This window comes from Ambystoma mexicanum, chromosome 5p (assembly GCF_040938575.1).
Source record: "Ambystoma mexicanum isolate Mex_15411 chromosome 5p, UKY_AmexF1_1, whole genome shotgun sequence".
In the NCBI taxonomy this organism is placed as follows: domain Eukaryota; kingdom Metazoa; phylum Chordata; class Amphibia; order Caudata; family Ambystomatidae; genus Ambystoma; species Ambystoma mexicanum.
In genome coordinates, this window is record NC_090930.1 from 1097959934 (window position 1) to 1097977020 (window position 17087).

At 44.0% G+C, this 17087-nt stretch overlaps 1 protein-coding gene across 1 annotated transcript in view; it reads left to right on the top strand.

Moving 5' to 3' along the window:
• Positions 1-429: 429 nt before the first annotated feature.
• The window catches only part of MBOAT1 (membrane bound O-acyltransferase domain containing 1), a 773590-nt gene continuing 756932 nt past the window's right edge, over positions 430-17087 (top strand). The window contains exon 1 of the mRNA XM_069613577.1: positions 430-866. Coding sequence (XP_069469678.1) covers positions 780-866 — 87 coding nt within the window. The 5' untranslated portion in view covers positions 430-779. The remainder of the gene's footprint in view (positions 867-17087) is intronic.

Below are 17087 nucleotides of genomic sequence, written 5' to 3' on the forward strand. Positions count from 1 at the left end.
CGTGCGTTGTGCAATGAAGTCCGTTTTGTGATACCTTGTTAGTAGGAGGAACACAGGATCATGTTTTATATGGATATCTTTATATAGCTGTGTAAGTCTCCACTAGAGCATACAGTGTGTCTATCAGGTGGGTATTTCACTGCGAGCTGTAACCCCCACCCCCCAACACCGCTACTCAGTCCCTCACACGCGTACATCCCCACTGATGACAATGGAGACAACTGATTTGTTTGCCATGAATACATCATTGGGGAGTGTAAAAAAAAAAACAACAAAAAACAACAACAGGGATCACACTCCATTGTCAAGCAACCTGATTATTCTTGGCTCTTAAATTGCTCTGTCAGGCACTGGCCCCCAAATAATCGGCTCCGCTGCGTGAGAGTTACTGAGCCCCACTGTTTACTGGCGTAATGTGGCGCCACGCTTGAAATGTGTCCCAGAGCCGAGCACACGGTGGCGACCTGCCCTGCTGGCTCTGCCCGCGGTGGGAGGGGCGGCCCCGTGTGTAGGAGACTCGCGGCGTTGCGCACCCACTTTCAGCCCGTGGGCACTCAGTCGTCGCTCCTCTCCGGTGTCCGGCACCCTGGGCACTCGTGAGAGTTTGTTGACAGCTCGGGTGTTGCTGGGCGTACACCCTCGCGCTGCGGCGGGCGGCAGGGCGGGCTGGCATCAATCCGGGGGATGCTGCCGCTTCCGCCGGGGCCCGCCGCTTTCAGTGCTCAAGGGCGGAGGAGTAGCGCTGACGGGGGAGCCACACCGCGCAGGGACCGGAAAACATGCGCGATGCAGGGGTTGCTCACCGGACCACCGGGTCAACCCTGTTGCAGCCTCTGGGTGAACTCTTTAACCTGCCCCTGGACCAGGTAAGGGGACCGAGGTACAGGTGCAATCTGGCGTGTGCAGGGGCGGCCTGTCCCAGTCAGCAGCTGCGGAGAGCAATGGCTCGATTTATAAAGAACGAACATGCACGGGCAGTACTTGTCAGTGTACATTTTATTATTGCTGTGTTAGACTGCAAAATGCGCCCTTTTATTTTTTGGTTTAATTCTACGGTTCTCGTGTAAAGGAGGAATTGTAATAACGAATTTGAATTACCATTGAGTTCCTCAGTATTAGGGCAGATATTAATATCAGGACTTGCATCAGTGGCTCAACGACTACTGGGCAGATTGGACTTTTTTTTGGGTTATATTGACTTGGGCCGCCCTACAGATCCGTGGCTGGACAGGACACGGAGGATAAACGGTGCCCTGGCAGGCACTGTTAACAAAGCCCAGCAATTACTAATGTAAAGCGTTTAATTTGTAGCAACCGCATTCGTATGCAGGCAATTGAAATCGTGATGGGGTGTAAAATGTCCGGGGAGTGAGTGCAAGGGTAAGGGGGTGGAGACCGCTCATTCTCACAGCAGTCCTTAGGTGTGTGGTTTCAGACATGAAGGAGAGTGTAAACTGCTTGTAACATTGAAGCTGCACCAAACGAGTCTTGTTAGAATGTGTAAAGAAGTTTATTTATTTGTATTTAATTTTACATTTATAGCAGGGCTCTAAACCTTTGGGCATCAATGCGATCTTTACAGTAGAATTAGAAACAGGTTATTGTATGTACAGTCAAAGGTCATGCGGGTATAACCTATGCTCATAGGTTAGGATCACATAGGTCCCTGTGTGAAGAGCCAGGTCTTCAGCTGTTTCCAGAAGTAGATTCCCACACACAAGTATGCCCCTCCCCCCCAAAGTCTATGAAGTTAGCCACTCTCCCAAAATGTGAAAGGTTAGCCGCAGACATTTTAGCCGAGGCGCACCCCTGATTTGAATGCAGGTCCCCTTAGAAACACACATGCTAAAACCCAGGGCAGTTGCTTAACTACTGGGACTTGCAGATGTATGCCTAGGTGGAGAGCATGGGCCGAAGCCCACAATAGAGGTACGAGCAGCAGGGGCAAGGCTGCCCCGAGTCGACAATACCAAACGAAGAACGGCAATTGAACCAAAACAGACCTGCGTGACCCGTGAGGCAGATGTTCTGTGGTTCTGGTTGACGTTCTCTGGATGTCAACATAGCCGTGGACTGATTTATCCGTATACCAGAATATTGGGTCAACAGCCCAAGCTTCCGACAGCAGGGAAGAGTGTAGAAAGAGGCCTGATTTGTGACCGTTTCTCTAGGCCCCCGGTAGGCAGGCACTAGGAGGGATGGGTGGGTTATTTTAGGCACTGCACCCCAGTGCCAATGACCGTCCTGGCACCCCATCAAAATAGCAACAAACCTATCTTGCACTTTCCATCTCTCCCCACCAAACTAACCCACCCCCTTGTCTTTCAGATAGAGTGCCTGGAAGCCATGCCCATGGAAGTGGTACACAGCATAAATCCCAGTAACACAAGATAAGCAGGGGCTTTTATCACTCAAGTGGATCAGTTTGGTAATTTGCGAGCAGCCTCATGCTTTCGGCCTCAAGGAAAAAGTTGTTCATCTTGATTTTCGTTTAATTATTAGCCAAGTTACACAAATAGTACTTACTGCAGGGGAGACGCAAAGGAGGGAGGAAATCAACAAGAGGTGGGGGGGCATGTTTCAAGCACAGCACTTCTCTTGCAGGCTGCATATGTATGTACGTGTGTCTATATTCAGTGACAAAACTTTAGTTATAAGAGGGTTAAGGTGATCAGATTTAATGCCACAACACCCTTGAAATTCAGCGTCCGTCCGTTGCCAAGACCATGAGCACATACATAACAGAAGGGATTCACAATGACATGCAAAATAGCATCATGGGAGACATCTAAGGGGCCGGGGCTGGGGGGAGTTGGCGAGTTAAGCTGATCATGACTTCCCACATCCGCTGAATTTCAAGAAGTTCTTTTGCGTTAAATCTGAACACTTTCACTCTCGCCTAAGTAACGTTTTTTCACAGAATTTCCACTTTTTTTTTAATGCTATAGTTTCTTCTGAGCTAGCTCAGTGGCCACAGACTTTGGCTTTCCATGATATCCATGTGGGAATCTCTTGTATTGAGCAAACAAATAGCAGATTTAATTCCTGAAAAGTCTCTCTCCTGCAAAGCACGATAGGATATATCTGCAACTTTTTGGGGAGCAGAGGCACCCCATTCTTTGTCAAATATTTTAAAAACGACTTGATGCATTTACCCCAAACCATTAAAAAGATATCTGTGACACTTTGTGCCTGTGTTGTTTCTTGTTTGGTACAAATGTGTCCAGCGTTTTTTTTTGCGTTACAAGTGTTCCAATGATGCACTTTTTCTCTATGGGATAAAGAATGGATCTAGGCCGAAAAAACATGTTTTTTCTTTTCTTGATAACTTTTTGATCTTCTGACAAATCTCTCCCAAAATGTCCAGTTTTGGGGGAGGGGCAGACAAACTTTCAGTTTGGAAAATTTCATCCATATCCATTCTGCGAGTCAAAGGCTATTTGTTTGTGTGTGAAATTACCATGACATTTCTGAAAAGCCTCAGCTTCTGCACAGCACCAAGCAGATATATGAGTTTATTGAAGCGCGGGCACCCCCTTGTCTGTTGAATATTTTAAAAAGTACTGGATGAATTTACCCCAAACCATTCAAGGAAATTCAAGTCATTTTTCTGCCCAAGTTATTTTTAATTTGGTCCAAATCCGTCTAGCCTTTTCAGCGGTATGGCTTCCCACCTATTGCACTTTTTCTCTACGGGAAAATGAATGGGAGAAGCCCAAAACTGCATTTTCTGTTTTATTAATAACTTTTACATTTTTTAACAAATGTTTCCCAAAATTTCCAGTTTGAGGGGGAGGGGGAAGCCTGAAAATCTTTTTGTTTAAAATATTTTATCCAAAATAGGCCAGCAAATCAAAAGGGATTAGCAATAGAATTTTGAGAAAAGTCTATGTACAGTGGTTGCACCCCAACTATAGGGAGTTGACTGCCACCCTATAATATATATCTGTATATATAGTTAAGGTGAGAGGAAGACACATTCTATTGTTAATAACCTTTGATTCGAGTAACGTATTTGACCAAAATTTTGAAAGTCATTAAAAGTCTAGGGCCTCCCGTCTGCAAGTTTTGTAAAGATTAGTTAAAAAATAATAAAGTTATTAAGCATCGAAAACAATATTTTTTTTCGCCCCAAAAGTGCGGCCTACTTCCCATTAATTTTCCCATGGACAAAAAAGGTACATGTTTGCCAAAGCGCACAACCCAAACCACTGGACAGATTTGGACCAGGTCTGAAACATCTTGGGCCAAAGCGTTCAAAAGAGTGTTTTGCTTGGGGTTATTCTGTGCATTAGTTATTTAAATATTTGATGGAGAAGGGAATGCCCCCTTACCCCAAAAATAGATAAATCTCCCATGGTGCATGGCCGGATCATGGATTTCAGAAATTAAACAAATGCCATATTCGCAGCTATAGCCAAGGTTATGGGCCATGCCAATGGCTAATGATCGGATTGCCATCCAGGTCTCCCATTCATTAGGGATGTAACGGTATAACGGTATACCGTTAAAGATACCGTGAACCACTCAATTGAACAATAATAACCGTCACATTGTTTATACCGGTATACCGTTTATACCGTTAAGTGTGCTTTTCAATCTGATTTGGAAAGCTGCAGTAAGCAAGTGCTGCGCAGTCTTCGTCTTGCACTGTTGGATGTGCCATCTGTCGAGTAGTTTCAGTTGGAGCAGTTTTTAATGCCATTCCATAAACCACACGTGCCTGACACAAAATCAATATGTTAGCAATAGGAAGAATAAATACAGTGCCAAGAAGGAAAAGGGTTTACTTTGGGTTGGCGGCTTTTGGGTTTATATATTTATAATGTATAATGTGTGCTAAACATATGACAATGGGAAATTTCCCTGGTTCTATCATTGAATTAACATATAATAAGTCACACTGCGAAATTCAATCATATCTGTGGGTATTCCCTGCTGTCATACCAAAGGGTAATGTCCGTGATTACTGAACACCTTTTGGCCCACAAGTAAACTAAAGGCTGTAACGTAAAGAGAGTGTGCGTGTGCGAGTATGCGCACAAGCTTATTCTACCATCAGCCTCCATTGATCTGTGGCATGCAGGTTATAAATATGGCAACATGTTCATCTTCACCAGTAGCCAGTGGGGGAGCTAAAAGCCTAAATGACCACTTAAGAAAAGCTATTCAGTTTGCTTTGCCAGTCGCAGCAGGGCTCTCCCCCCTCCTCCTCCTCTCCACACGTGTTTGTGTTTGGTGGAAGCAAGGTTGGCATTTCAGTGGAAAGTATGTTGAAAAGCCCAATTCTGGCCCTGGGTGCCTGGTTTTGTTTGTGATGATAAATCTGTCAATTTATGACCTTTTAGAAAATATTTGTTAAGATTGGTTAACTCCACCTGCTATACCGCGATAACCATGATATACCGTCATTTGGCAAGAAGGTTATCATACCGTCATAAAACTAATACCGTGACACCCCTACCATTCATGCAGTAACCATGACAGACTCTGCTTAGCTTCATAGCAAGGAAAAAGGCCAGCCTCCTCAGGCCATGTTGCCAGACAAACAAGCCATGCGTACAAGACCACATAGAGGAACGGGCCAGCCATTTCCTTGCTTTGAAGCTAAGCAGGGTCAGTCTCGGTTAGTGCATTGATGGGCAACCAAATGGGCATCTAAATTATTTTTTTTAACCGTGCTACTGTGAGTCCTTGAAAGTTTTGCACTCAGAGACCATTTTTTGTCTTTTGCTGAATTGCATTCTGGTATTTGTTGTCTCCCAGTCAATAATAATAAAAATAAAAATATATTTTTACAGCAACAGTGGGGTTCCCATCCCTTCACTAACTGGGACAAACCCTGCTCAGCTTCAAAGTGAGAAAGGGGTTATCTCCATAAGGCCACTTTGCCTAATATATGATCCTACCTCACAAGACCACTTAGAGAAACATGGCCTAAGGGAGCTAGATGCTTCCTCACTTTGAAACTAAGCAGGGTTGGTCCCGGTTACTGCATGAATGGCAGGCAGTCCACAGTCCGGATTGCTATGTGTTTTTCTTAGTTTTAAATATCTCATAACACATGGCATCCACATTATTTCTTTTAAAACCGTGCTACTGTCAGTCCTTGAAAGTTTTGTACTGAGAGACCGTTTTTTGCCTTTTGCTGAATTGCATTCTGGTATGTGTAGTCTCACAGTGAAGAGGGGTGGAATAATGCCACAATTGTACACTTTTGCCTAATATAGTTCTATTAGGATTTATATATTTAAGTGACACTATGGTATGTGTACTTTATAAGTTAGCTTTATAAAGCAGAGTATTGTTGAAAGCCAGACACGGGGGAGAGGAGGGGAAATGATGAGAGGGCAAGTAAGTCATGAGTATTTGGCCACGATGTGACGAGAGTTTTCAATCCTGGATACTGGTGCAGCTATTTTCCTCCGATTGTGGCTGCTTTTCAGGGCACCAGTAAATTACACATGTGGGTGGACATGCTATTTTGTCTTGCACACTTTCTTCTAAGGAGAAGGTCAATTGAACTACATTTGTATATTTCACTTTAAAATATATGGTCACTTACTGTGCGTATATTCAGTATATTCATGGGTGGCAGCTTTTTGATTTTCGCTCTGGGGGCAAAAGTACCCGGGAATATGTTATTCTTGCAGCTGATCATTTTTTACCCTTTTCTGTGCTGCTTAAATGCGGTTAGTTGGGGTTGTGCGATGTATCACAACAGTCACCAAGAGACCGGCCATAAAACAAGGGGCTCGTAGCACGCTGCTGAACCAAAGTTTGTGATCCTCAGCAAACAATTTAATCACACAGGTACATTAACTAAAAAATGTGGGCGTTCTCAAAACCTGAAATCTTTTACACACAATAAAAGAAATAGCTATTTTACATCTACAGTGATAAATCACTGGTGACCGCGTTTCCCATCCATGCAATAACAAGGACTTAACCCTGCTTAGCTTCAAAGTGAGGAAAAAGCCAGTCCCCTAATGACCCTGCTTAGCTTCAAAGTGAGGAAAAAGCCAGTCCCCTAATGACCCTGCTTAGCTTCAAAGTGAGGAAAAAGCCAGTCCCCTAATGACCCTGCTTAGCTTCAAAGTGAGGAAAAAGCCAGTCCCCTAATGACCCTGCTTAGCTTCAAAGTGAGGAAAAAGCCAGTCCCCTAATGACCCTGCTTAGCTTCAAAGTGAGGAAAAAGCCAGTCCCCTAAGGCCTTGGTGCCTAATAAGTGAAGCAAACTTACAAGATTACTTAGTGCAACATGGCCTCAGGGGGCTGGCTCCTGCCTCACTTTGAAGCTAAGGCGTACTGTGCGTATGTTCATGGGTGCCATCTTTTGATTTTCTCTGTGGGTGAAGAAAGTACCTGGGCATATGTTATTTCTGCAGAGGTGCAGGAGAAATCATGAATATAGCCAAATTACATGTCTTGTATATATTGTCATATGCCACACGTCCCTTGTTATTTCTAAGATGATCATTCAGATTTCCTTTTTACTTTGCATTTTGGGACAAGTAGTACAGGACACTTGATGGACAAAACAAAACTACAAGTCTTGACATGTCACAATGCTCACATACATACTCACGCATACTAACACTCGCCTTCAAAGAGAAAATGCAGACTGCATGCACAATCCATTACACACAACTTCACACCATACACACGCACATGCTCACATCAAACACACACACTGCATGCACAAACACACACACTGTATGCACACCCTATCCGATGACATGACAACCTCACACCACACATTCCCCCTTACACTGCACATATATTCAAAAAAAGGAATACACAGTCTCTGGGCAACATTTTAAAAACAGAGCAAAAAAAAATCACATGAATGCTGAAATCAGAGATCCCTGGCCTGAAATAGTGGGAGATGCAGTACTTAACTATTATGCTACAATGATGTTATTGTTTGGATTTTCACAAGTTTCATACCTAGTTTTTTTATCATTGAACATATTAAATTATAGGCTACGCATGATATGTATGCCCCATAAAGCACCAAGCCATTGTCACCTAGTGGTTAAATGCTAGGCCTTAAACTCTGGCAGACCAGCGTTCAAGGCTGTATGTTTAAAAAAATGTATTTAACTAATTTAATTAAAAGAAAAGCAACATAACTGGGAGGTGGTGAGATTTGTTGCAATGCAGTCTTGTGATATTATTTGGTATGTGGGTATTTAGACTTGGCTGTAATGTTAGCCATGTCCAAACATCCCTTGTGCCAAAATAACAGTGCTGGAATAGCTTTTGCACTGAAAAGGGCGTGTGGCGGAATTGCTGCACAAAATCGAGCCGTGCCAAAATGATGGTGCCGAAAAGGTGTTTACCGCTTGGAGCACGCTGTTTAACCAAAGTGTGTGCTGTGTGGCAAATCATTTAATCTGTGCATTGCCTGAAAAGAATGTGAGTTCTCACAGGCTGCAATCCGAAGGTCATGGCTAGTGGTCTGGTAACGTTTTAAAATGGACAGTGGACACAGCCAAAGGCCATGCCCACTGACCATGGCCGAAGACCATTCTCGTGGTCTGAAAGCGTTCTAAAAATCTATGGAATAACAAAACCCTTGAAAGTCAAGGAAAAAACTTTAGTTGCAGGGACGTTAAGGTGAGCAATACATTGTAACAAAACCTTTGAAATTCAAGGAAAAAACTTTAGTTGCAGGGATGTTAAGGTGTGCAATACATTGTAACAAATACTTTGAAATTCAAGGAAAAAACTTTAGTTGCAGGAACGTTAAGGTGAGAACTTAATGCAACAAAACCCCTGAAATTTAGCTAAAGCTACTTTAACTTCACACCCCCTGTTTTGCAGCCTATGACCACAATGATGTCATCACAGATCGCATCACTGATGAGATCACTAATTACATTGTAACAGTAACTGGCCTTAAGTATGGCTTTCAGCCATGGTCAGTGTGCATGGCCAAATATACTTTAACACATGAATGGGTACTAGCCATGGCCTTCAGCTATGGAAAGTGGTCACAACCTTCAACCATGTGCACTGAATATTTTGAATATTTGTACGAGAACACTGATGACATTACAAATCACGTCACTGATGCCATCACTGGTGACAACACTAATTACATTGAATATAACTGATTATATCAATGGTTAAAAATAAGGTTGCAAATGTGAAGAGTGATAAAAGAATTGTAAAATGGAAGTGATCCTGCAACGGGTCAAGCAAAACGCGGTGCACATTTGAAAGTATCGATAGTTGATGAAAAAGTATATGAAGTTGGTCCAAGCCCAGCGGAGGGAGATCAGCTAAAAAGTTTTTGGTTAAAGCAAGTATGTATAAAGTTATACTGGAAATTGGAATTAGTCCAAGCCCGGCGGGGGGAGACTAATTGAACATTGTGCTTAAAGGCATCTGAGCCCGACTCAGAGGAATCCGAGATCTGAGCCCGACTGAGGGGGATCCGGGATCTGAGTCTGGCTGATGGGGATCCAGGGTTAATCTTGAGTCATTCAAGAAAGAATATCCTATGAGAAATTGGATGCATAAATAATTTACGAACATTGTGTTGAGAGGATCTGAGCCCGGCTGAGGGGGATCCACGGTGAATAGTGAATTGCCTAAGAAATTGAGTACTTGTGAAAATCTGAAAGAGGAAAAGAACTTGTCACTTATGTGTCACGTCAGACCATCTGAATGAATAGACTTTGAAATGCAAAGAGACTTGGGCATGGAAGGCCCTGATTCTATTGAATGAACTGCATCCTCGTGCTAGAGAAGCCATAGACCGTGCTAAGTTTGAGTGTACTGCCTTGTCCCGTGTTGAAAACGTGGGGAAGGGAGGCCAACGGCCTGAACATCCTGACATAACATTTTGTGAACACTTCTTTCTTTTTCATAACATTGTTTCCCACACTATTTGTGTTTAGAGGTAAGGATTGGCAATAGGTATATTAGTATAGACCCTTTTATTTTGACAAGACATACTAAGACTGCATTATTATTATTTGATGGTCATAGCTTGCTCCCATCTGTTGATTTAGGATTAGATAGGTGTTTTAAAACCCTTTTTAAGTTCAATAAACACCCTCAAACTGTGGCCACTTGTATCTGTCTTACAGGGTACAATTTGAAAAACCTTTATTGAAGTTTCTGGGGATGGAAAACTCCTACTATGCTCTATATGGCCTATGTTAACAAAACCTAATGCCTGCCCTATCTCTTGTACAAAAAGTGTATAAAGGAGAAATGTATGCAAAGGAAACATCAGTGTTCAAATTAATAAAGGTGGCTGAACCAGCTCTCCTCCCTATGTTAGACCTCATGGAATAAGGCAGTCTTTGTAGTCAGGATGACACACTCTGGTTCGGGTTCTCAGTACCATAAACAGTTCAAAACGTGGATCGAGACCGGCCTGGCCTTCCACGTTAAATTCTCTCTTGCAGACTTTCAGATAATATTTCAACACAAAGTTCAGTTAGGTCCCCCTCTGTCGGGCTCAGTCCTCTTCAGTACAATGTTCAACAAAACCTGTAAAGGGGCTCCCTTCCACAAGCGTGTTTCTCTTCGGGCCTCCCTCAGGCCTCCCTCGGGGCTCCCACTTGAAAGTGTCGAAGACTTTCAAACAGTCCTATTTGTCTACCTTGGTTGAATGGGCATTGTCCTGTTCGGCTGGGTCACGTTTGTGGAGACTACAACATGGAGCCGCCCTACTTGTAATTATGAGGATTTGAGCCTAACTTTCTGCAGCTGGCTCATTGTCTTGGTAACTGGAATGTTCCTGTCTCCACTTGTCCTTGGCTGGGTGCCATTATTCTGCTCGCCTCTGGCTGCGGCGATCATGCCAGCTTGACCATGTACTCGAACCGTGTCTCTCGTTTGCCATTAATTTTAGAGACCTATAGCTTGTATATAATACCATGTGGCTTCTCTATGTTAGTGGCTGTCAAGCATGTGCAAGCTAAATATATGAACTCTTTGCATCTTGCAGTTTCAGCTTTGGCAAAGGATATGGATATAAAGAAATATGTATCTGTGTCCGTCCTCTACCTACGTGGGTCATAAACATTTGCTTCGTGCCTTTATGCAATAAACTAGTGCATGATTAGATGAATATGTACTTCATCTATAATGCGGCTACGTCGTGATGTCCATGATGACGTCATTAATCTCTGGTGCAGCAGTTAGTCAACATGCTCGATCGATGTAATTTCCATGTCATCCAAATAATTGATTGGTATGGTCTGAACGGCTGTCTGAGAGAATAACGCTTCTCACACCTGTGATAAATCGATGATGGGCCTAAAAGTGAGGCACAAAAGTTGTTTCTCTGTCTTCGTGTTGAGAGTTGTGTCGGGGCATGAGGGTCCGATTTGGCCACCTGTCTACAATCCCCTCTGTGGTTGACCGACCACACTACCTACATAACTCTTTTGGTTAATCTGCAATTCCGGGAGCCAAACGTTTGTTATCCCTCCTAGATGTTCATATTATTTTGCATGATCATCCAGGCTCCATGTCATGTAGATTCAGTTCCCATCACGGTTGCACCAAACCCTTTTTCCCCAATAATCACGCGTTTTGTATGGGTACCAGAACACTCTTCCTGTCAGGAACAGAGGACTCTGTGTCAGTTGTTATTTGAGTGAATTTCGTGTCTTTGTTTCCTCATCTTCTTCAGTCCCTATGTCTATGAGTACTTTCATCCATAAAATCATCTTATCAGTAAGAAGACCCGATCTTGGCACAAACACCTCCCTCCATGGCTGTGAGGAGATCTAGAATGTCTCTATTCGGGAGGGCCATTAGCCAAACTGCTCTCAGCTCTTCCTTGATGGTGTTGAACCCCTTGACGGTTGAGTTTATTGTCTGCATCAGCTCCCAGCGCGTAATCGGGAGCCATTTGGCATTTGTGCCTGTATGCACTGGTGGAGCGATAGATGCAAAAAAACATCTCAGTTCTGCTAAACAGCCTGTGTTCTGGTGGTGTCACATCCAATGCCCTTTCCATGTCTGATGAGGCATGGTTCCCTCCTTTCACTCTGGTCTACCCTACAGATCTCTTCTTTCTTGTGCTCATATTCATTTTAATGAACCCTTCTATTTGCATATCTTTCCTAGGCACTACTAGCACTGGGGTGTTCAGATGTCAGAGGGAATATATCCCTCCTCAGTTGGGTGGCAGCTGCAGGTATGCCTTCGATCCGCAGGTCCAATAGTAGTCCATGAGCACTGCTGTTCTGACCTTCATGCCTAGTATCTTCGAAATCTGCTTACATCCTTCATTTTCCCCAACCTCTACTTTGCCATATTTCTGGAAACATAAAGCTGCTCCCTATAGCGGTACGATGGGCATGGGCCCTTCTTCCTTTTTACCCATGCAAGCAGTTTGGCACTTGCTTTCCATTCCTTGAGGCACTTGTCATTTTATGGATGTACTACTTCCACAGGGATCATTAGGAGAGCATGTGCTTTGCTCCCAACCACTCCTTCTTTCCATCCGTCTGTTGTGTATACTTGTCCATACACCTGCATCCGTGGTCTTTTCCAGCATCATCGCATTCCTCCTATTTCTATGGATCCTTTCTCGGGACACCTCCTTCTGTGTCACTGTTGTCACTGTTGGACTTCCCCTTTATGCAGACCCTCTGTGATATATTATATGCTTTTATCTGTATTCCAGTAATCGTCCAACATTTCCTGAGTCTTTATGTACTTATCTTCATACGGGTACGTCTTCTTGGACATCTACCTTAGTGTGGCGCATTTCCCTTGAAATCGTCCTCTTGTGCACAGCGATAAATGCATGAGGCATTGTGCTCTTGACGCTGAAATTACAGATGCCACAAACATTCTGAATGCACTCATGGCATAAGGGATGAGAGAGCAGACATAACAGCTCTCTTTTGTCGCTTGTTTCCCCACTTTGGCCATGTGGCTAATCCTAATGCTGTTTGATACACAGGCCGAATCAGCTATTTGCCTGGTTTAAATCTACGTCTGCACTATGCCTAACTCTCTTTAATTATGTAGCAGTGCTTATTGTCTGCCCAGATATGTCGTCTGTAACAGCATGGAGCTGCGTTACGTTAGTAAGGGTCAGAGCTGGTGTTTGGGAAAATATCAACCTTCGTAGAACAAGTAGTGTAAAGAGGTAGATACAGCAGAAAGCACAAATCATTATCCCAACATTACAAATTACATTTCCTATGTTTTTATTCTTGAGTGTTTCTTTGTGTTGATCCAAAGGTGTGTGCAACTCATCTGAAAAGCCTGAGAAATGTGTTATTGTCGTGTTAGTGTATGTTAGATTAAGCTCTATGCCTATATTATTGGCCGAGTTCTGCGAAGAACAAACGCTCCTATACTATATGGATTCTCGAATTACCAAGCAGAGTAAGGATAGACGGATTTCCACGGGTCAACTGTGGGTATGTCTAGGCTACATGAAGCAGAAAGGCATGGAAAAACTATTGTGGAGGAATCATTTGTTCAGTTTCTGTCTGTATCACAAAGTGGGTGAAGCATTCCTGAAATGGATTACGTCTATTAAAAACCATATGGCTTCGACAGTCCTTACTTTCTCGACTAATACCTATTGTGAGGAAAAGGTAGTGTGCCTAATCTAGGTGTGCGTATTGTCCGTCCCTAATTCTCTTGCTCTGGATCGTTATGTCCGCGGTTGTTGTTCTTCTTTGTCTTTGTCTTGTTCTTGCATCAAATCGTTTTCTTTTAGATGGGAAGAGATCTCGCCTGGGCAGGGCTTAACGTCTCCAATGTAGTTCCATGCTTTCTTTCCATGTAATTTGACTGTTGCTCTGTTGCTTGCTCTACTGTGTAGGGGCCCTCGAACCTTGGCTTAAACCAGGGGTATACGAAATTCTAGAGTAGGACAGTGTACCACGGATAAAGTAGTGGTTGCTTGAGCAGTCTTTCACCGGCAGCTGGGATGATATCTTCCTCACTGTTCTTTGACCTCTCCCCATGCGCCTGTAGTTGGCGAGAAATAAAAGACGCACTAGCCATAAAGAAGCCACTTACTTGTACATTTCATTTTCAAACACATCAGTGGCTGCATTTGCATCTGTCATTGCCCTAGTGGGAGGAGCCAAGAGTAGTTGCATGCGCTGTCCTGTTACTACCTCATGGTGTATTAAGTGGTTGTCGGATCTGGGCTGATTGCGCAATGCGAACAGTGCTAAGGGCAAACAGTGAAGCCAGCCCTTTTTTAAAGTTGCTTTCATTGTCGTGTTAGTGTATGTTAAATTAAGCTCTATGCCTATATAGTAAGGATAGACAGATCTCCATGGGTCAACAGTGGGTATGTCTAGGCTACATAAAGCAAAAATGCATGGAAAAACAATCATGGAGGAATCATTCATTCAGTTTCTGTTTGTATCACAAAGCGGATGAAGCATTCCTGAAACGGGTTACGTCTATTAACAACCATATGGCTTGGACAGTTCTTACTTTCTCTTACATTTTAGTGATTTCTTTCTTTGAGCAGTCAGTTGAGGCGCTCCCACACCCCATTTGCCTGCGGGTGATAGGCACAGGAGAATTTGTGCTATATCCCCAGTAATGGGCTCAAAGTCTCATTCACGAAATGAGGCCCATTGTCTGACCCTCATCGTGGGAATACCTCTCTAACAAGGGATTTTGCTGCCCTGAGAGCATCAGGTTGTGAACAGGGACCAGCTTCGATCCATACAACCACTATCATGTAGCGGTAGCCCTGGCACACCTGGATCATATCAATATAGTCGATGTGGAGATGTAGGGAAGGCCTGATTAGGTGGGGTATGACTCCTCTCACTACATGTTAAGTATGTGCTGCAGTAAACATTTTAAAGGTGACAGTTTTCCATGAACGCAGCTATATGCCCTGCCATGTTAGGACAGAATCAATGTTCCCCAATGTGAGCAGCAGGTAATTCTTTACCCATTTGAGTAGGATAATGCAGTTGTGTGAGCGCAACCTGCAATAATGCTGTTGGGAGTACTAGCTTGCCTGTGCTTTGCTGTTGCCGTACCAGTAGGGGCACGTGCTGCACTGGTTTGCCGTTTGCATATCTGAGGCCCCTCCTCTGCCATTGTGACAGCCCAGAGTGTACTGTACACGTCATGTAGGCAGAATCTGAATACACTGTAATTTCCTGGTCCCTACGTGCTTCTAATGCCTTTATGAGAGCTACTAATTCTGCTGCTTGCGCTGAAAAATGTGAAGGCAATCTCGCACTTGCTATTACTTCTGCTGTACCATCTGCTTTTAGTCTCACAGCTGCCATCTCTGTATGTCTTTCCCCTGTTGTCTGGTCTATTGCCGACCTGTCAATGTAAAGCACTTCTCCCCCCTCAAGTGGCTTTTCCCCCACCTTGGGAAAGGTCATACTGTTCCATGTATGTAGTACAGTCCTGTATATACTCTCCCTTCTCTACTGGCTCAGCTAGAAATGTCGCCCGATTGACAGTCCTGCACCTCACCACCTTGTTTGCTGGATTTGAGATAATCACCTCATATCCAGAAGCTCTCTATGTGGTCAACATACTCTTTGGTCTTTCGAGAACTGCAAAGAGGGTGTTCTCCACATAAAGTGTGGTGCTACACCCCATGGTGATACTCGCTGACTTCTCTACTGCGATTGTGCAGCAGCCAGAGTTTTCTCACAAGGGTAATGTCCACTCATTACTGGGTTTAAGCGTCCACTATAATAAGCCAATGGATTGTCCCCTAGGGTAGTCTTCTGTGTAAGTACTGCAGTTATCACTACCCCATTGGAGTGTGAGAACAAGTACAATTTGTTGTGATAGTCTGGTATGCCTAGTACTGGAGCTGTGCATATTGCTTTCTTCAGCTCTTCGAAGACTTCAGTCATTTCATGTGCACATACCAACATATTCCCTCTCTGTACCTTCCTTAGCTCGCTCAACAAGGGTCATGTGCATGTGCAATAGTTAAACACCCAGGCTCTGCAATAATTGCAAAGGCCCAAAAATGGCTGCATTTGTCTCACTATCTTTGGCATCGCCGTTGCGGATGGCTTGAGCCCCTTCTGGAGTCACTTTCTCCCCTTCTTGTGATATCAACTAGTCCTGTCTAGTTGATAATCCCTACTCGTCTTCACGGCCACTGATTCATATCCCCTCGTCCTGCAAAACCTCCTCCGGTCATGTGTGGTCAGTTCTGGGCATGCTGAGCAACTACTCCTCCTCCGCTCGTCAACATCGCCCCTTCCATTGTATACTTAGATAATTTCTTCTGCACTAACTTTGCTTCTTCTTGTTTCCTCTCCTCGTGCATCTTTCTCGCATTCTCTTGCATTAGCATGCAATAGTGCACTTTAGTTACATTTCTAACCACGGATTAGCCTCCATCCTCACTAGTTTCATAAGCTGCTATTGTACTTGATTGGGTTACCCTGACATAACATGTGATAAAATAACCCCACTGTTTTGTCCCACGGTTCTCTCGTCTCAGGATGCCATTTCTCTTGAATTTGTGGAATATATTTTAGTGGGTCTTCGTCCTCACACATTTTGCTTGCCACGATCGCGCTTATGTCTGAAGTGTCTGAGTATTTTACCCTTAGAGCTTGCCAAATGGCTGCTCAGCAGTTATTGAAAGACACATCATCGTGTGCTGTGTTCTGTGCAGTCACTCCAGGATATCCTGCTCTTTTCCATACATCGTCCGCTACCTCCCCAAGAATGGCTGAGAGTAAACTCTTCATGTCCCCTACCACTGATGTCGTCCCTGCTGTCAGTCTTCCAACCTCATTAATCCACTAACCAGCGCCTGCAGTTAACAAAGGTGGCTTACATCTTAAATTGTCTTTGTCCATCTGCTGCAAGGGGTTATACTGAGGTCGCCCCCCACCCTTTTCCGGTAATGGGAACTGTGTCAGTGCCCCGTCCCATTCTGTCTCCCCATGTCTTTAGTGATGGTGAATGCTCTTGCCATCTCTCTCCTATTCCATCCTGGCTGGGCCCTGAGCCTCTGCGCATATGGGGTGATATTGTCTGTGCTCCGTGACCCACCCTCGGGATGCAGTAGTCGCCCTTCAATGTCCCAATACTACTGTCACTGTCCCCTTCAATGTCTTCAT